The following is a 21828-nucleotide window of genomic DNA, read 5'->3' as shown; positions in this document are numbered from 1 at the left end:
AATTCAATCACCAACCACAGACGTCGTACTCACCTTAAGCAAACTAGCCAATTGTGACCCGTTCGAACGTCTATAACTAACAAAAACATCCAATGTTTTGGCCATACTATCCTCGGATGCACTCGACAGAGTGTTCTCTAAACTTTTTACTGCATTGAGAATCCGTAGGCGGTGTATGGAATTTGTAATGTTGCACTCCTGTATTAACATATCCTCATTGAGGTGGGGCAGAGAATTCTTATCAATGCCGGCATTTAGCATCGAATAGGTGTAGGTACAGTATTCCGGACCAATTTCAGCCAAAAATTGGTGCAACTTGGCTGTATCCTTTGAGGAGTAATCGGCCATTCTTTTGAGATTTTGTAATTCACGTTCGAAACGTTTCAGCAATATGCCATTCATAATGCCGATATCATCACGTAGATTTTTATCGGTCAGCTTCAACAGCAGATCTCCATCCACCTGGGACTCTTCGAACTGTTTGACAAATTGACCAAACCCGATTTGTTTCACCCACTCTTGTACATCTTCAACAGACCACAGTGGTACTTGCTGCGACAGCTTGTGCGGCACAGTTTCTCCAATCAGGCGTAAAGCTTGAGCGGCAAACTTCGAGGCTATGGCATTTGGACAACTCGCCACAGTCTTTAGGGCCTCGATGGCACCAATTTCCCGGAAAATCTCTGTATTTCCCTGTTCACGCTTTATACCAGCTTCCATACAAAAATGGAAAGCGGCCAGACTGCGTGCCTCTTCTCGATTTGAACTTAAAACTGGAACTAAACGCTGTAGCCAATGCTTGCTTTGACCGTGGGCATGGGCTAAATTCGATTTGGCAAACTCTGAGGGATCATGGGAGGTAACGAATGGCTCTACCAAATCCAAACAACCGGATTTCAAGACCTCAGCTTCGATTTCTTTGTTGGCGACTAGAACAGCAATTGCCAGGCAGGCATAATACTTGATGTTGTCGTCATTGTGGAAGGCCAAGGGGAACAACCACATGGGTACTTTACGCAGGATCATGGCTTCTTGATTTTCAGCACCACCATACAATGACAGATTCGCCAAGGCACTGGCGCAATGTCTCAACGTTTCCACATCACTGGTACGACATTCGAAGAGTACAGCATCCAAACCGCCGAGCTTGATGACATCCGAACATGTGCCCTCAGAGTGTTTGAAGAGATGCTCCAAAATGCCAGTACCAACACGGGAGTGCTCGGTGCTTTGATTTTTGGTGCAGACACAGGCCACATTCACCACCTTGTCGAGACCATTGTCTACCACATGGGTACGATTCTCGGTGGTCAGACATTGTTCCAACAACTTGGCTGAGGAGAACTTGATGCGCATATCACTCTGGACACAATTGCGCATTAACAAATCTAGACCACCACTGCTGCGCAAGGAATTACACAAACTATAGCCTAGTTCATGGCCATGGGTGGGTACTGCCCACGCTCGACGTATGACTTCATTGATTTTATCCAAAAATAATGTGGCTTCCGAATCGGCTTTTTTCTCTTGCAGTGTACTGACACAATTGGTCAACATGTTCGAGTATTTGTTTATGGCCTGTTCGATTTCCCGTTGGCCACTATTGGCCGATAACGACATTAAGTCGTCCAGCTTGAAATCGGCCAGTTTGAAGAAGCTGCCATTTGTTGTGGACATTTGTGAGGAGGAGGAGATCATGGTACTGCCACCGGAGCTGCTGACACCTTTGCTCGTCATGGTATAGTTGGCCTGGGCGGCCGATGACATGTGTTTCTCTTGGCTAATGATGCCATTGGAGGTCATCGTTTGGGATTGTTGGGATTGGGAGATGGCTTTCTTGTCGGCGGAGAAAGTGTCGCTTTGTACCTTAAGACTAGCGGCGGCCACATTGTTGCTGGCCTGTTGGGTAATATCACCGGTGCGTAGGGAGAGAGCTTCCTGTGAAATAGAGAGAAAAAAGAGTGCGAATAATAACATGGGAATAATACAATTGGTAGAGACAGATATTATATATTTAACACAAAGAGAGGAGGGGAGTTTTGGGAGAGAGTTACATTCGTGTAGAGCTATTGACCTAATATTTTCCCGTTGGGTTCTATCATGAAATTCTAACCTTATTCTGTTCGACTTCAATGGGTATTTCTCGAACATTTTTCAAAGGTCTGGGTGGTGTGGATGATTTTATGGCATTATGATTTATGTGTTGTTTTTGTTGCTGCTGCTGGTGATGATGCTGTTGTGTAGAGGAATGACAGCTGTTGTTGATTAGCGAGGGACTGGATTCTTTACGTACAGAAGTGCGTGAAGCACTACTACTGCTGCTGGAGGACGTTGCCGATTGGGACATACGGGCAGATGCGGACGAGGCAGAAGACGCGGAGGCAGTGGCAGCGCTGCTGCTACTTGAGGCGGCGGACTGGGACATACGACGTTGACCCGACGACGACGACGAAGATGATGACGATGATGCTTGTGTACATTTTGAGCTAGCAGTTAGGGCGGCGGACGAAGTTACTGCTGGTCCAGGAGGGCCTAGTATGACTTGTACTGGTTGTGGCGGGGGCGAAAGTGGGCAATTGTTATCGAAACGACTTAACGACGAACCGCGACTATTACTGGCAACCGGTGGCGGTGACAAGGGCATTTCCACAATGGGACTTGGCGATCTGGTGGGTATGAAATCTGATTGCCCACTAGAACGAAATATGCCCTTGCGTACCGGCCAAGGTGCTTGATTGTTCATGTCGGAATTATTAGATCTATGTTGGTGATTTGAATTTTGAATGTTACCAATTTTGTCGGAATTAGGGAAATTTTCAATCTGTCTAAATGGAACGGGGAGATATTTTTTATTATTTGTGAAATTTCATTGCCAAATTGAAACAAATATTAGCACAACAACGGGAAACCACACATACACACACACTGATACTCTCACGCGTATACATATAAGTATTATGCAAAACAAGAATTTCATTAGGAAATATTTAAGGAGCTCATGTAGGCTCTGACAAAGATATTAAAAAAGTAGATATAAAAGAAGAAAAGTGACGTCATAACATATTTAGGCGGACATAGATTGATAGCTATTAGGGTAGAATAATAATAGGTGTGTTCATTAACTTAATTATTTTTAATATTTTGTAATAATTTTATTATTTCTTTAAGAGAGAAATACTTGAGAAAAGTTCTTTTACAATGTGGGATTGAAACCCGGAGATTTAAGTGGAGAAATTTGTTAAGAAAAAAGTTCAATCAGCTAATTTTAAATCCAATTTCAAGAATAGTTCACTTGCGAGAAGACTTGTATATTCTCTGAGAATAAAAATTTAGAGAATTTAGAAGATTTAAAGTTACTGAGTTACTAACAAATAATCGAACAAACCTAATGTAACAAATCATAAGATTTTTCAATGTCAAACTAAACGCAACACCCGCTATATATATTAGACAAAAATTTTAAATTGTATTTTTTCAATGTTTAGGATTCAACTGAAAGTGAATAGAAAACATGAGAGAGAAAGAATAATTTTGAAAAGTTCTCTCAGCTAATAATATATAAACTTTTTTTATTGGACACATTTCTGTTGGACCCAACACAGCGGAATGATGAGGCATAATTCATTCGAGAAATGTTTACGATGATTCTTGCTGCTAAGACTATCCCAAATAATGTATTTGAATGTATCAACAAGCGTCATGGAAGCTGTAGCATAGAAAAAGCGGAACATTACTTGGGTGTTGAAAATACAAAAAAAAAAAAAAAAGAAAACATTAATTCAATAAAAAATCAAACACGATTTTATTTGAATTCACAAATAAAATTGTTTGTTTTATTTTCAATATTGACGAAACATTTTGAGAATACATACACATGTATATGAAAATATTTGGCGAAATTTTTATTATTAGTCTCGCGCGTAAATTGCGATGAGCTGTCAGACAGTTTGGGTGGGAGTGTATTAAGAATTATCGAAGATGTATGTATTCACAACAATTAAAAGCGTTCAGTAAAAACAACGTTGGGTCACTTTTAAAATAAATTCGAAATTTTGAGAATTTGTGGGAAACTTGGGGTTTTGAAATTAAATTTTTAACTCTTCGAAAATAAAAATCAGACATGTAGTCTCTGGAAATATTTTGTGTTCAACATTAAGTATTTAACCGGTTTATATTTTACGAAAAGGCTCGGAATCCGAACATTTCAATGCAAATTTATAGAACAAAAAACATCCACATGATGTAATAGAAAAGTTATTTTTTTTTTCAAATTAATCTATGAACTCTGATCTGAAATTTACATGTAAAAACAATAATTAATTTAATTAAATGACAAAAGTCATCAAGTAATGAAAAATAAATATTGACGCAAAAAACTGACACTTTAAGAAATTGTTTGAGCGATAGCATTTGGAAATGTGTCCAGAGGTTGCGATTGGTGGAAAGCCCAATAACATTCATTGGTCAGCTGCATATACCAAAAATCGGAAGATCGAACTAATAAAAAACCAATTGATAAATGGTCTTAGGCCACCTTCCATAGAATGTGAGTTGTGAGACGACCTCATGACCATCAGTGTATTACAGTTTGCAGTCAGGATACCAACTGTATTCGAATGAAGTCTTGTACCAAGTCCAAGGGATGTGACAAAAAGATTAGCAGGGGAGTAATATATGTTTGCAAAATTCCTATTGACAGGGGCTGTCGGAAGTTCACAAGGAATTATCCATATATTATCATCATTATCCATATATTATCAATTCCTTGATTGGGAGAATTTCAACCTTTGATACCAAGGTGGCTCAAGTCAACCACCCTCACCTATGAAGACTGAAGTAGACCGTGCATAACTGAGAAAATTAAGCCAAATACTTGTACTCAGTAAAAAGCTTCAAGCGTGTTTGCAGATGATAAGAGATCTTTTGGGCACCAATAACCAGTGCGAAGGAAGACAAAGCCTTGCACGGGGCTCCTAAATGGAGGACCTGTAAAATGGTTTCCGAAAACTATTTAGATTTTGGAAAGAATGAGTTGAGAATTTGCAACTCCAAGAATAGCGGTCTTGTCGCTAACTTTGCCACAGGTAAACTTAGGGGAATATATATTATTTATTATTATTATGGGAAAATATATTTTCGACTTTCCCCGGAGAAGCATACTTCGAAGAGTCTTAATTTGTCGTCCATAATTTGTCGACAATCTAAGAATTATAAATTTTCTATAACGCCTACATATGAAAACCCTCAAAGAAAAACGAAATTGTCACTAAGTTTGAGTAGAGCTGAGGTGTTCAATTGTATGGGGGAAACTATTTCTTCGCCCATCACCGCAGAAGCATACATCGTAGAGGCTTATTTTGTCGTCCATGCGACATTCTAATTGACCTCTATAGGACTTCTATAAAAATCTCGTATTGAAAATCTATTAGTCTTTATAAAATTTAAATGAAAAGAAATCCATTAGACCGGTCGTCGAAAATGTTGATGAAATCGGAGAAATGATCGAAGTTGACCGGCATGTTGTAGTCGTAACATAGCCAAGGAGCAAAAAATCGACCATAATACTGTTTTAAACAATTTACATAAAGCTGGACTCAAAAAGAAGCTCGATGTTTGGGTGTCACACCAATTAACAGAAAAAATAGGATGGATCGAATTTCCATCTGCGAAGCCTTGACCAAACGGAATGAGATAGACCCATATCTTAAAAGGATGGTGATAGGAGATTTAAAATAGATCACATACGATAAACCTGTGTGAAAACGATCGTGATCAAAGAGCGGTGAAGCACTTAAAACGGTGGCTAAATCAGGACTAGCGGCCAGGAAGGTTCTGCTATACATTTGGTAGGACTGGAAGGGGATTATTTATTATGAGTTGCTTCCATATAGCAAAATTCTGATCCCTACTGTCAACAACTGGACCGTTTGAAGATAGTAATTGACCAGATTGACCATGATCAAAGAGCGGTGAATCACTTAAAACGGTGGCTAAATCAGGACTAGCGGCCAGGAAGGTTCTGCTATACGTTTGGTGGGACTGGAAGGGAATTATTTATTATGAGTTGCTTCCATATAGCAAAATTCTGATCTCTACTGTCAACAACTGGACCGTTTGATGATAGTAATTGACCAGAAAAGGCCAGAATTGGCCAACAGGACAACGTGTCGTATTCCACCAGGACAAAGCTAGGCCACTCATCTACTGTGACTTGCCAGAAACTTTGGGAGCTTGGTGGGGAAGTTTTAATACATGCACGACTTCTATGAGAGAGTCAGTATGAGATTACCTTTAAAATGACAACAAATCATACAAAAATAAAGTCTTATTGTTGATATAAAAGTAATGGATATATTTTTCCCCAACCTATTATATGTAGTTGTCTCTTTTTAGAAGGTTCCCAGATATATAAGAGACAACTAGTGGTCTTCTATTAAAAAATATATATAAAAATGTCTTTTATTAGGTCTTCTATAAGAAGTCTATACCTATATCCTTCTAAAGTTATTTGTCTCACATAAGAAGTCATATTTGAATTCTATAAGAAATCGGGTTTCTATGAGAAGATTAATGGGATACTTTATAGGGCCCGCAACAGGTCCTCCTATTGGACTTTTTTTGGAATATATAATGATCTATATAAGGGGACATATTATGTTTTGCAGTTAGTCTATTATTAAAAAAATCTATGGTCTCTTATAATAAGTCCAATTATTTTTCTACGATAAGCACTCTTTATGACCTCGATTTCCTTGTTTACAGCACGATCTGTTTGTCTTTTATAAAAATATATTTTGGACATAATAAATATTTTTTTCTTTTAATAAAAAATATATTTTGGGTGTTCTGGACTTATTTTTGCTTAAGATTATGCCTACGATATTAAAATCGGTTCAAATTTAGATATAGCTCCCATATATAGCTTCGCCCGATTTTAGATAAATAGTCCACTAAAGTCCTTGGAATTATTTTGACTTGCACGAAATTTGGCACAGCGTAATGAATAAAGTCTAGAATGATGTTTGCCAAGTTTCGTGAAAATCGGTTCAGATTTAGATATAGCTCCCATATATATATATATATATATCTTCGTCCAATTTAAGGTTAATTGTGTACCAAAGTCCCTATATATCATTCCATTTGCACGAAATTTGGTACAGCGTACTAAATTAAGCATAGAATGATGTGTGCAAAGTTTCGTGTAAATCGGTTCAGATTTAGATATAGCTCCCATATATAGCTTCGCCCAATTTTAGGTAAATAGTCCACTAAAGTCCCTGGAAATCTTTTGATTTGCACGAATTTTGGTATAGGGTACTGAATTAAGTCAAGAATGATGTTGCTAAGCTTTGTGAAAAGATCCATAGCTAGGCCGATTGACACATCGTACTGATGTTATATAAATTAGTCTCTGGCAAGTTTCCCTGAAATCGGTTCAGATATAGATTTATAACAAAACGCGTCGTCTGTTAGGATACATATGTAAAATATACCCAAAGTGGTGAAGGGTATCATATAGTCGGCCTAGTCCGATTTTACTACTTTCCTTACTGGTTTTTTATTTTCTTCCTTTGCCTTGTCTTCCTTTTAATAATATTGGGAGAATTTTACAACGACTTTAATTATCCACCATTATGAATGTTCAAACCCTTTCTTCTGTTATTCACTTTTTTTAACAAACACTTGTCAATTACAAAATGAGAAAGAAAACGCACTCTGTCAGGTTCGACACAGGCATGCAAATACATATTTAACAGATAATAGCGAATAATTTGTAAATTTTTTTTTTACAGAAAACAGATTTAAGCCAAGACCACACTCAAAGACAAATGACAGTTGTAATAGAGGAAAATAAGTCACAAGAATACAGGAAACAAATTAATAAAATTCAAATATAAGCTCACATAGGTGCGATAGCGATAGCTCATTTTGTTTGGGCGGTAGTTAGAGGCAGTTAACAATTATTTTAAATTAAATTAAATCCAAAAAAGCCGAAAACACTTTCGTTTTACTTTTGCGTATATTTTCTTCTTTCTTTCTTATTTATTTATTTTCTTTTAGAAAAAGCGCAAGAATTATTTCAATATTTTCTATTGCCGATTTATTCGAATTTGTTGTTTGTTTATTTGTTATTCTCTCTTGTTCTTTGCGTAGCTATGTGTGTATGGGTGTGTGTGTGTGTGTGCTATACTTGTTTCAAATAATTTATTGTTGTTATTTTAAATTTGAATTTGATTTCAAATGATCTTTTAACACCAACAGAAGGTCGTTGTTTTTATTTTTTTTTTTTTTTGGGGTTTTGTCTTTTTGGCTATTTCCTTTGCTATATATTTAAAACACTGTTGTTGTAGTTTTTGTTTTGTTTTTACTTTTTAAATATTTGTAATTTCTTTTCTATTTTGTTTGGCTTATTTTTTGTTTTGAATGATGCGACCGATGGCAGCTAAATTTCGTTTTCTTCCTATTTGAACATTAATTGAAATAAAAATAAAAAATAAATAGAAACAGTTTCGTTTTATTTTGGTCGTTTGTGGTTGTTGTTTTTTTGGTTTTATTTTGATTTCGAAATACACTTTACTTGTTTCAATGTACACCAACAAATTGTCAATGACACGAAGTTCAAAAACTATGCATTGACCGTTGTCGTGCAATCGATTAGAAGTGTCGATTGAAGAGCCTATTTTTTTGGTGTGACTTCTTCCTCAGGTGTGCAGCTGAGCTGCAAAATAATTAGCCAAATTATTCAGGTACACCAAATACGATTGCCAAAATTAACAAATCAATTGTTGAGGAAATACATTAATAGATTTTATTTTTATTTATTTGTTTCTTATTTTTGTATTAACCGTTTTTTCAAAAAAATCGTTTTTTGGTCATCAAATTTGTGCTTTTTTTCTTTTTAAATTTTATTTGAATTCTTTAAATAAATGCAAAAATGTTTTCGTACACGTTTCACGTTTATTTATAATTACTAGATATGTATATATTTTTGTTGCTATATTCTTATTTGTATTTATTTTTGTTTTTGTTTTATTATTTTCAGCTTATTAACGAAATTTCGCGTTTGCTTTGTGGGGCGTATGAGCGATTTGTATTCGAAATCCACTCGATCGTGCAGTTCGTTAAAGACTAAACGACATCGAGTAAAGACGAAATTTATAAGAGATAGCTGCTAGGATGCCAAACAATGGTGTATTCTCTCGCCATTGTAATGCTAATTTAACGAAATGGTTTTATTTTCGCGCGATCAGTATGGGTTCTATTCTGTGAGAGAGTAAAGATTTTATTAACCCATTGGCAGCCAGAAACATATGAATGAAAATCATTCATTCCATCATGAGGCGGATATTTAATATACCTAAAATCGATCGTAACTTTTATAAGGAGGCTAGGCTATAAGACAGATTTGCTACCCACTTAGAACCTAAAATACAAAATAACAGCCAATCGGGTTAAAAAACGTGCCGAATAACGCTAAAATACGGAGTAAAGAGGTGCAAAGTTATATGAGGTCTACAGTGAAACTTGGCTATACAAAAATGGTCCAATATTCATCATTTTTAGTAGGAAGATGTTCTACTCAATCATTGGACCAATATTGATAATTTTTAGTAAGAAGATTTGATATCGAATAATACTTGGTAGGAACATTTGTGCACGTCCAATAAGAACCAAAAATATTAAATAAGAACCAATTTAGTTCAAAAACCTGCCCTCACTCCTCAAAATATCGATATTTTGAATGTAATATTACGCCTACACGAAAAAAAGGCCAATATACATTATTTTTTGTAGGAAGATTTCCTACCCTATCAGGGGACCAGTATTGATGATTTTTAGTAGGAAGATTTGATTTCGAATAATACCAGGTAGGAAAATTTGGCACCCAATAAGAACCAAAATATTGCAAGCGTTATCGTTATTTCAACAGACGGACAGGTAGATATGGTGGAGTGACGTGTGAGAATACAAATGAGTCTATGTTTTGACCCGTCAAAAAGATGCTGGTTATAACCGATTTGTAAAAAGTCGCATAGATATGGTGCACAATGACTTTTTTCTTATTCGAATTTCTCTGAAGACTTCAGGCAGAATTAACGTCCTGAATTGCTCAAGTGGAATAGTCGCAACATGACCAGTTTTGCTGAAGTACATCTTCGAAAACCGAAAACACTGGATTACTGTTTTGTTTCGGGCTCATAAGAATATATATCGATAAACTTCTTTTGAATTATCATGATCGTATTTTTATACCCTACACAACTATGTTGTCAGGGTATCATAGCTTTGTGCAGCCCCAAGAGTTCGTAACGCTGCGAAATATTTAAGTATACCGATCGTCATATCTCGACTAGCTGAGCCGATCTAGACATGTGTGTCCGTCCGTCTGTCCATTATATTTTGTAAACACGTTACAGACCACAGTTATGAACCAATCATCACGAAATTTTGCATGTAGGATGGGTTCTGGCCAATGAAGACCCCTATTCTATTTGGTAAAAATCGGTTAATATCTAGGGGATGAAATGGACCAAACACTTAATTTTTGTCGGTTTTTCTGGTCGCTCCAGGGGCCGCAATTATGGCCAAAACATCTCGAATTTTTACATGGAGAAGGGGATTGGGCCAAAGAATAAGCATGCCTGTTTTGATAAAGATCGGTCAATATTTAACGGGTCAAATGGATTTGTGTGCAAAATTACAAAATGTATATTCTATAGCGAATAGATATACCCCTGAAGGACATAGACCCGAAAAGTTGTTGGTACATCCATGGGCAGTAGTTGACCTTTAAATTGATACCAATTATATGGTCGTATGTACTCAGATGTGGGAGTTACACTTAAATATTTACAGGTGCTTGTGTATTCAGATATTATTTAGTAACCCTTTACCACACTAGAGGGCGGAAATGTAGCGCTGATCGCTTTTAAATTTTCCATGAGGGTCCAGGTATGGTCAAGGACAACGCCTACAATTTTCGGTGATGATCAAGTAATAATTTTGGGATGAATTGGACCAAAAACTCAATTTTTGTGCTTTTTTTCAAGTCGATCTATAGGCCACTATTGAAAGTCGAACACAAACCACCGTGAAGGCAATCTGGACAAGTAATTAGAAGGGCTGTACTGAATATTAGTACTATTTGGAATATATGACAGTTTAAGGAAGAGGTGCAGTTTATTTCTAATCGGGCAACAGGGTGCAACAACCACTAAATATTGCCCAGGCTCGGAATAAAAATCCGCAGAAAGTTAGAGTTCCGTGGTAGTTGTGTAGGATATCATATGATCGGCCCCGTCCGACTATACTGCTCCGCTAACTGGCTTCAAAATGTTTTTGCATCAATCGACACCAGCCTTTTTGAGCTGATAGAAAAAATCCTAAGCATATCCCTATCATATGCATTACCCGACGTCCGTGGATCAATACAAGTTTAAAAGAATAGATTTTCCATCTGATGTTATCCATCCCTAAATAGAAAGAGGAACTGAATGTATATTCCAAACAATTGTTGATGTATGTCCAATTACTGTCATTATCAAACTCGCCATCAACACGAACAAATGGGGATAAAATAAAATATGAATTACAGGAAATAGCGCACTCGGAGTAAAATGGCAACACTAAATAAGCATGGACACCAGCGCAAAAAAATGAATAAATTGTTTTTTATAAGTAACGATAGATGGCGTCTACATCACCTTGGGCAAGCTGCAGCAGACCATTTATCTACTTAGCTTGGAGAAAACCAAATATGAATGGGAGAAGATATCGCCACTCAGAATAAAATGGCAACACTAAATAAGCAAGGACTCCAACCACCGCAAACAAATTCTATAAGGCGTTGTTTCTAAGTAACGATAGTGGCGTCCACATCACCTAGGACAAACTACATCAGATCATTTATCTACTTAGCTGGAAATGGAATTCTATGCTCTCAAGAGGAAAATGAAAAAAAGTTGTTGAAATTCCTTCAAAATTTGCCTGTAATACGAAATTTTATTTAGCTGAATTTTTTGAATATTGAAACTGATGTTGCCCATCCCTGAGTGGAAAGAGGAACTGAGCAGTTCTTTTTTTAAACAATTGTCGGTATATGTTCAATATATGTATATGTCTTATATGTATGTATATGTCATATAATATTTTTAAGGGATTTTCTTGTATAGTCGCCAGCTAACCATGAAATCTATTTTTCGGACTTTGTAAAGTTGAAGCCATACAGTCATAATTATCATAATCATGATAAAACACATTAAAAGTGGTGAAAAATCATCGCACAAAAATATTTACGAGTTAATTCAATTTGTTGGCAAATTGATTTTTCAATACACTGTAAACAACACGACACATGTTAGTACGTCAAACCCAACTGAGAACATCAAATGAAAGATGCCAGGCTACATTTATCATTTGTACCAATATTAAACAAATTTTTGCAAGTATTTTATGTTTAAAAATATTTCAAATAGAATGATACCTAAATTCCGACCTGCAGTAATTTTAATAAAATAAATTCTAAATAAATAAATTCTTTGATACAATTTTAATATAGAAGTACCATTATATAAAACCCATAGAAGCAAAACACATTTTTTATATTTTAGTTTTTAATTAAACACCATCTCTCAATGGGTTAATTTGCCATTTAATGTGAGTAAATAGTTTAAGAGTATATTTTTTCAAAAATGCTACCAAAAAGAGATACACATATTGAAGATTAACTCTCCGCACACACACACACACACACACACTCTTACAATTGTCCATATGCTCTGGTTTTTTTGTTTTGTTTACTTTTCACATGTAACGATGACTATTATGGCCACGGACTACCCTATGAATTGGATGGACAAGAAGCTAATAGAATTACAAATATGGAAGTTATAACAAATAAATAAATATATATTTTATAAATTGATCTTATTATGGCGTTAATGGGCTCTTTGTGTGTGATAAATATTTGTAATAATTGGAAAGAAAGATATTGCAACTAATAAATGTGGGAATTCAAGAAAATTTGAAAATTGATAATATCTAGAATTTCTTTGTGGCCAGTACTGCCAAGTTCAGTTATTACAGTTTTCAGCATTGAGAAAATTTTATGTGAAAATGCAGGGAATTGCGAGTTATTCCATGAAGAAAGATTTGCTTCCTCAAATTTTCCCAGGAGGCAGATTGAGTAACTTGAATACGGGAGAACATTTAATAAAGAACAATTTCAAATTGTATGCGTTCCCAATTTTCCTGTTGGGTGATTTTTAAAAACATAATTTGTAAAATTCATGTTGACACTAGTACAGTATTTTTCGGTTAATTGTACATCAAAATTTGCACAATTTTTTGTTCGATTAACCGAGAAACCAATTATCCGATACCCGCTTAATTGAACTGTTTGTTCAATTACTGAAATCACGTATATCTAAATATCTAAATCTGAACCAATTTTCACAAAATTGAGCACACACTATCTTAGTCATAAATCAATATCCTATGCCAAATTTCGTAAAAATATATATGGAATTCGGTGCATCATTTACGTAAAATCGGACGAAAATATATATGGGAGCTATAGGTAAGTTGAACCGATTTTTTCAATTTCAATAGGGTTCGTCCTTAGGCCGGATTATAAATGCAACATGTACTTTGACATGTCCAGACAGACGTCCGTCCGTCTGGACATGCATAAATCGACTCAGAAAGTGATTCTATGCATATCCTATAAAAATGTCAGATTATTTTTCAATAATAATGCAATTAACCGGTGAAAAATAAGAGGACATTTATTTTTGATGACATGAATTTTGAACCAATTAAACGGGGAAATCAATTAACAGGGATTAATTATCCGAGGAAATTTACATGTGTTTTCGTATGCAATATTTTGTTGACCCATCATGTGGTTCAATTAAGGGAACCCCACCCATTCTCGATTTTAATTGTTCAAGATTTTCAATGGGCTGGTAAATCAATACCAATGCTTGTTAAGGTTTGTAACTTTGCACATATATATTTGAAGATTTAAAAGAGAAGAACATCGGAATCCGAAAATTCTAACGGTGTTAGAAAGAGTACATGTTTGGCTCTCGTATGAACTAGGATTATTGACTTCGCTCTAAAATAACCAAAATGACCGACCTTTAAAAATATTTTTGGAAAATCGCTGATTTTTTAACAAAAACCAAGTTAAAAAATAAGGAAGATCTTCACCGATTGGCTTTATCCTAGTTCATACGATAGATATACACTCACAGAGAAACGTGTAAAAAAATCGATTGGGTTATTAGTTTTTGAGTTATCGTGCCCGCCATTCGCAAAAAATGTTTAGAGAAAAACGCGTTTAAAGTTTGAGAAGCCCTTCAGCCGTCACTTGATGCTGACACAATAAATCGGCTATATCTTCAAGAGTTCTTGAGATTTTCACTTGAAATTTTGTAGAGACATTCTTTAATCAGTGTAGATTCGAATTATATCAACAAAAATTTTGACCCCGAGAATGGTAGGGGGGGGGTCCCCCCGTAGGGTCAATTAACCGAAAAATACTGTATTACGTTGGAATCAAATCAGCTGGGATTTGCTGTTACCTTTTATAATTCTACCATGATTATATTCCAATATTCATTGAAAATTGTGTATAATGTACATTAGGGTTATGACTTTTTTGCAACCTCATATCCCAGTTTAATGCTTTGATGAGTTTTTTTTCAAAATATTAGTTCCGTTCCAAAACCTAAAAGAATCTACTCATTTTACATGTTTTGCAATTTTTTACTCGAAACCCGTTCCTTAACCCACAAAACTGGTAAAAAATTGACTCAGATTTAAAAGAGCACAAAACAAAATGGCGTTCTCTTTGTAAACTTTTTATTCGAGAAATTTGGCCGAGTAAAAATGGTAAACAGGAATGCCTACTTCTGATTGGCTGTTATGTTGATTTTGAAGTATTGCCATCTAATTTTGGCATATTTACTAGATTTGCGTTCCCGAACTTTTCAAATTATTTTCTACTCTGAGCAATTTTGAAATGTTTTCCTTTTACTAGATTTACTATTAAAAAAGTACTGGAACAGACCAATTATGTAAAATCTTTATGATTAGGCGATTCTATAAAAAAACTCCACACCCACAAAATTATTTGAAATTTGTTTAAATTAGTTTTTGAATTTTTTAGTCATTCTAAGCAAATATACAATTTACCACAAGCATTAGAGTCACACAAAATGACATAACCAATGTCTCATATTTTGTTCATTAGTTATGTGGCTTTTCGTGGAAATTATAAAAATTGATACTTTTTTTCAGTTTTGGTTATGTTTGATTAAAAGAAATAAAAATTATTTTTTTTTAACAAAAACATAATTTAAGCGTCGATTTTGCGGTGCCTTTTAAAATAATAATTTCGAATAAATATTAATTTAGTCATTAATAGGATTAAGTTCTTTCGTGCCTACTATTTGAAATCGTTTTTGAAAAAATGAACAAAGTCATAACCCTAATGTATATATAAACCTGTTAAATCAAAATATTTTCCTAGCTATTGCCAACAACAACAATATACAATTTTGAATATGATTTGCTACTATTCTCAATATTATGTTATGAATTATTTAAAAATAATGACGCCACAATAAAATGAAATAAAAATAAATAAACTAGTGTATGAATGGGTGAACTCATTCACTATACATTGGAGTGGTCGGCATATTTTTCAAATGTTTTATGCAAATTCATATTGAGGTAGAGTTCATCTATGAAAAAATTAAAAATATTTTGTTAGTAGCATTAGTTTGGGATTTTTTTGTCGGGATGTGTTTTTAAAAATATATTTTTTAATATTTAAAAATATATTTTTAATATATACGAGAGACTCCTGGGTCTGTGATATATCAAATATTTAATTTTCCTTCCCTAAACTGAAACTGATGTTGTCCATCTCTGAATAGAATGAGGAACTGACAAAATTCTTATATACACAATGATCGGTATATATCCATATATATGGCCCAGAGACGTAGCCAGAGGGGGCCCTCTGAAATGATATTTTTTCACAGTAAATTTTTTTCATTTTGTATTAGCGGCCTCCCCAGGAATGAAGTCCTGTATACAGCCCTGATATAGCATCACGTAAAATGTTTTGAATTTTAGGGTATTATTCATATTTTCAAAAGAATAGGTACAATATCCGATGTAGTTGTCATCTACCGGTTCCACCTAATTTGTGACTGTTTCGGTAATATATATGCCGACTACTGTATAATCGTAAATATATTAGCTTAGAAGTAACACTTCTTGTAGATGATTAAAAGTGCGGCACATAGCCGTTGCATTTGCCGCTCATCACAATATTGGCCATTATCCAATTAAGTGTCATGTTCTTCGATGTTCGACTATGAAATACCTGTCTGTCAGTTTTTTTTTTATTTTCACTTTGATTCTACGGTTTTTTGTTGTGACCTTGAGTCATGATGCTCATTGATTGACAATATATAATTCGAAAATGTTTTATCTTGTAGTTTATGTTTAAAACTTGAAATTGTTTATATTATTGGTGATAATTGTTTGAAATGCACTTTTGCGGAACTATAGTAAGAAAATAATGGTCGGCGGTGGTGTATGACAAATATATTAGTTATACGCTACCAATGGTTTTTCCCCATGGGGAAAGGATTGCAACCTATCTATAAAAGGTATTGTGTCTATGGAAAGAAAATATTTATAATAGAAAAATTCAATGACTATTTAGAACCTATAAAAGACATTCTTTCTGAGAACCTGACAAATCACTTTAGTATATAAAAGATCAATAGCAGGCCTTCCAGCTACAGAAAACTTGTAGATGATCCTGCAGTTGGAATTTTGGCTTCTGTATATGTTCATAGGAAGTTGTTACTAGAAGTTCAAAATGTCTTTTTCTACATAAGGTATATTTAAGCTATTTCACTTATAGAAGTTATAGCATATCTATAGACGATTTTTATAATCTAAGTTACTATAGACAGACCTATATATGATTTCATATAGATAAAAGACCTATCTTAAACGTTGCTATAAAATAATTATAGAGAATCTGCTTACTATCTTCTAATTTTAATATGTCTTTAAAAAGGCTATAAGAGACCCATAGAAGATCTTTAGAAGGTATTTTTTAAAAAAAATCCATTAGGCCTGTCGATAACATTGGATAAATTATCGAAATTGATCGGCATGTTAGCAGTCGTAACATCGCTCAGGAGCTAATAATCGACCATAGAACAGTTTTAAACCATAAACACAAAGCTGGATTCAAAACGAAGCTCGAAGTTTTGGTGTCACACCAATTAACAAAAAAAGGATCGAATTTCCATCTGCGAAACCTTGGCCTTAAACGGATGGTGACTGGAGATGAGAAGTGGACGGCATACGATAACCCTGTGCGAAAACGATCGTGGTCAAAGAGCGTTGAAGCACCTCAAACTGTGGCCAAACCAGTTCTAACGGTCATGTATTTGGTGGGACTGGAGGGGATTGTTTAATATGAGTTGTTTCCATATGGCCAAACGCTAAATTCTGATCTCTCCTGTCAACAACTGGATCGTTTGAAGATAGCAATTGACCAGAAATTGCCAGAATTGGTCAACAGGAGAGGTGTCGTGTTCCACCAGGACTACGCTAGGCCACACACATCTACAGTGACTCGCCAGAAACTTCGGGAGCTTGGTTGGGAAGTTTTAATGTATCCGCAATACAGCCCAGATCAATTATCATCTTTTTCTTGCATTGCAAAATTTCTAAAAAAATCGTTTCTAGGGAGGATTGTGAAAATCGACTTCTAGAGTTTTTTTGCAAATAGAGAGCAGGACTTCTATGAGAGTGGTATTATGAAGTTACCTTTAAAATGGCAACAAATCATACAATAAAACGGTGCATATTTGGTCCAAATCGGACATTCCGAAGCATGTTAAATAAAGACGTATAGTTCATATAAAAATAATGGATTTATCTTTCCCCAACCAAATATTTATAAAGAAATTTCTGTTCATAGAAGAGGTCTTCTATCTATAGTAGGCCCATAAAATAGCTTATATTTATACGAGACTCATAGAACTGTAGAAGGACTTTTAGGGCATGTAGGAGGTTTTCTGTTTGTCGGCAATGTATAGACTGTTCTCTATTTATAGAAAACCAATAGAAAGTCTTCTATTTTTTCGTATTTTATCTATAGAAAACCTATCTAAGTATAAGTATTATAGAACCTTTTTTCTACAGATTAATTAGATACCGCTCTCTATATATAGAAGAACAAACCGATAAATAGTTCCATGTTTAGGACTTTTGTTTATAGAAGTCTTATAGAAATTCTTCTATTTGTGGATAACATATAGATTGTTTTATATTTAGAGAAGACCTGCAGAAGGTCTTCGATTTATTGGCCTTCTTTTATCTATTCTAGAATGTCTATCTAAGTATCATATACAATATAGAGATGACATAGATTTGGCATTCTATATATAGAAGAACAAAAAAGATCACTAGTTTCCAGTTTCATCTATTACTCACACTGGAAATTTTATTTTATTTTATCAATATTGTACTCAGTACGGATTGATGTATGACCATGTGCTATGTTGGTGTCGAATTCAAATGAGCTGGAACTAAAACAGCAATCGACCGTCTGTGTCTTCGAAGAAGAGTCAAATCTATTCATGGAAGAAACACTTTGAAGCAAATGGTGGCCTAATACTTTGTCAAATGCTGGTCCTGTGTCGATTGTTCTGCTTGAGCAACATAGAACATTCAATTCTGGGTGGTACACCATAATTTCATTGTCAGAAGTCCCTATAGAAAATCGGAGAAAAACACACCGTCTTTAAAATCATCTGCCGTAGAGCTTTGGCCCAAAAAATCAACAATATTCGTTGCCAGAACGTCCTGTTGGAGCTTTTAAAAAAACCATTTTTTCAGCGCATGAACAAGTGTAAAAATCACGCTGGAGAACAAAAATCTGCAGAATTTTTACTATATGAAAAAAACCTTTGAAGATCCTTTGTGAATAGAAAGTCTTTTGTTCATGGAAAATCTATAGGTTTTGTTAATATCTACAATATATACATATTATATTTAATTCCACTTTATGGCACCTCATAACGGAACCCACATAACCATACACACACAAAAATACAACAACAACGCAAAATTTAATAAATTCCACGAAAGAAATGCAATAAAATTATAGAATTTGCTATCGGTCGTTAATAGAGTTAATGTCCATTAAAAGTACTTTACCTTAATGCGGCCATATACCGATTTGCGTTTTGTATGCTTCGAATAATATACTAATGTTGAAGGTCCAAGGTTGGTGACACGACCACCACCAGCAACACCACCACCACAGCCGTAAGCAACTTTAAACAATGTCCTTTGACCCAACACCCACACTTGGGTTGAGAACATTGTCTGGCAAATGAATATAAAAAAAGTCCGTTTCTTGAATTCGGTTGAACTACATGCGAGCTACTGGCGACTGGCGCCACTTGATGTCTTCCGAAAAGGGGATAATAAAATGGAAAATAAGAAATTCACTTGTTCACAAACAAACACACACTCTCTCGCGCACACCCGTGGAGAACAAAGGACTTTCGTTGGAAGGATTTTTATTTGGCAAACTTTTAGTTGAGCATGTTTTCTTTTTTTTTTGTAAAACGATAGAGAGCAAGAGAGTAAATAAGAAGTCGTCTAATTCAGAATAGTTTATAAAATCAATACATTGTTTTTTATTTATTTTTTTGATTTCTCTCGAACTTGTTTTATTGGTTCTCTTGTTTCATTGTAGCTTTACGATTGCGTTTTTTGGAACATTAAACAAGTATTTATTTTTATTTTATTTATTTTTTTACAATTTCACATATTTTCATTGCTTTGTTATAGAAAAAAACACACAGAAAATTTGTTGTTGCTATGTCCTTGATGTCACCACTCTTGGAGTTATTTATGTGTGTCCTTTTTCTTTGTTTGATGTTAATGCGATTTCCAGCTAAACCATTTCAACACGCAAGGACTTGATTATATGATTGCGTGCACATCAAGAGAATCGGCGCGGGACTTTACATATTCGACCGATTGTAATGTACTCGAAAACATTGGATTAGCGACTGTTCTTTGTCGACAAACTGGGTGTTGCGCGCTTTTCGTGTTCCAATGAGATTTGAATTTGTATGTGTGTGTGTGTGTATATGTGCCTGATTCAGCAAAGTTAGTAATGTCATAAAAAATGCCAGTGCTAACGTTGTTTTTGTGTGCAGGGCGGCATACTGAAAACAAAAACAATAACAACAAAACACGCCACACACACACCCTTTTGTCATTTCACGATACCACACAAAGAATTCAAAACTCCCACCACTGGGAAGCAGTAGAAAGCTTCTGGGTGACTGTCTGTCTGTCGTCAGTGACATGAATGTTAGCAACCTTTTATATTCTCACTTTCAAAGTATTCCTTGGAGGATATTTTTTAGCATAGTTTTTTCGACGAATGTTAATAAGGATAATTTAATAGAATTTTAAATTTAAAAAAAAAACACGTAAAACAATTAGGTTAAACTTTATATAGCAGGTTACCCATAATATACGTTGAAAGCATTCTATATGTAATTTGTGGAAGAATACTTTTCTACAATTCGGCTTTATAGATGGACGTATTCCATATCTTACCTTATTTTCATATATAGTATTGGGCCCTCTATAGGTTTTTGGGCAGCATATAAAGGCCTCCTATAGATAGAGGTCCTTATACATATAATCGGCTTTATAGTTTGAAGGACTTGTATACCTTAATTTTTATATATAGTATAAGATCCTATATAGGACTTCGGGCACAATATATATGTTACATATAAATTATAGACGAGCACCACATATATAGACCTTCTATAAATGGAGGACCTTATAAATGTTTTTAGTAGAAAGGTAAAATTTATCTATGCTTTAAAACCTCTATACCACATTTCTCGTTCATAGTCTAAGGAATATATAGGTCTTCTATTGATAAAATACATTATATAGATCTCCTATACATAAAGGACCTTATTCAAGGGCTTCTTTTTTTTGTGTTTTTCGAGTATTCCACAATTGAAAGCCGAACATAAAAACACAACCCACTGCTATAACTTGAAGCCCAGACTCAGAATATAGAACCACACAAAGTTAAATTTTCATGGAAGTTGTGTAGGGTATCATATGGTCGGCCCGTCCGACTATACTGCTCCGCTCACTGGTATATTTATAAAATACATTATATAGATCTCGTATACATAAATTACCTTATTCAAGGCCTTCTTTCGTTTGAGTATTCTATTGAAAGCCCTAATATAGATTTATCATAAGCATAGATTTTCTACAGACAAATGATCTTATATAGATCTTCTATCATCACGACAGGCCTTCTTTAACCAAAAGGCCTGTTATTAGTCTTCTTTAGGTAACAACATTTTTAAAACAAATATTTTTAAGTATCATCGCAAGGGGTGGATTTTGTAAAATATTCTTAAGGATCCTCCTAAGGCTTGAATTTTTTAAAAACATATTTTTAAGGATCTTCCCAAGGATTGGATATAAAAATATTTTTTAAAGATCTCCCAAGGAGGGGATTTAAAAAAATATTATTAAGGATTCTCCCAAGGTATGGATTTTTGAAAAAAAAAAAACGATACCACATATATTTTTTTAAGGATCCTCGCAAGGCGTGGACACCAAGTTTCTTTAGACCACATCCTTTTCAGACAATTTGAATTCGATTTTTCAAATCTCCGTCCATCTGGATGTCGAAATTCGGTAGTATTTTTTTATAAT

The 21828-nt window shown here is 34.7% G+C and overlaps 1 protein-coding gene across 1 annotated transcript in view; it reads right to left on the bottom strand.

The window, feature by feature from the left end:
* The window catches only part of LOC133327028 (NAD(+) hydrolase sarm1), a 63496-nt gene that overhangs the window by 1518 nt on the left and 40150 nt on the right, over window positions 1-21828 (bottom strand). Inside the window, exon 4 of the mRNA XM_061535623.1 lies at window positions 34-1938. Within this exon, the coding sequence (XP_061391607.1) occupies window positions 34-1938 (1905 nt within the window). The remainder of the gene's footprint in view (window positions 1-33; window positions 1939-21828) is intronic.

The sequence above is a fragment of the Musca vetustissima genome, unplaced genomic scaffold (assembly GCF_032173495.1).
Source record: "Musca vetustissima isolate MV318-11 ecotype Yass unplaced genomic scaffold, APGP_CSIRO_Mvet_v1 utg21612, whole genome shotgun sequence".
In the NCBI taxonomy this organism is placed as follows: domain Eukaryota; kingdom Metazoa; phylum Arthropoda; class Insecta; order Diptera; family Muscidae; genus Musca; species Musca vetustissima.
This window is presented reverse-complemented; position numbering and strand designations above follow the sequence as displayed.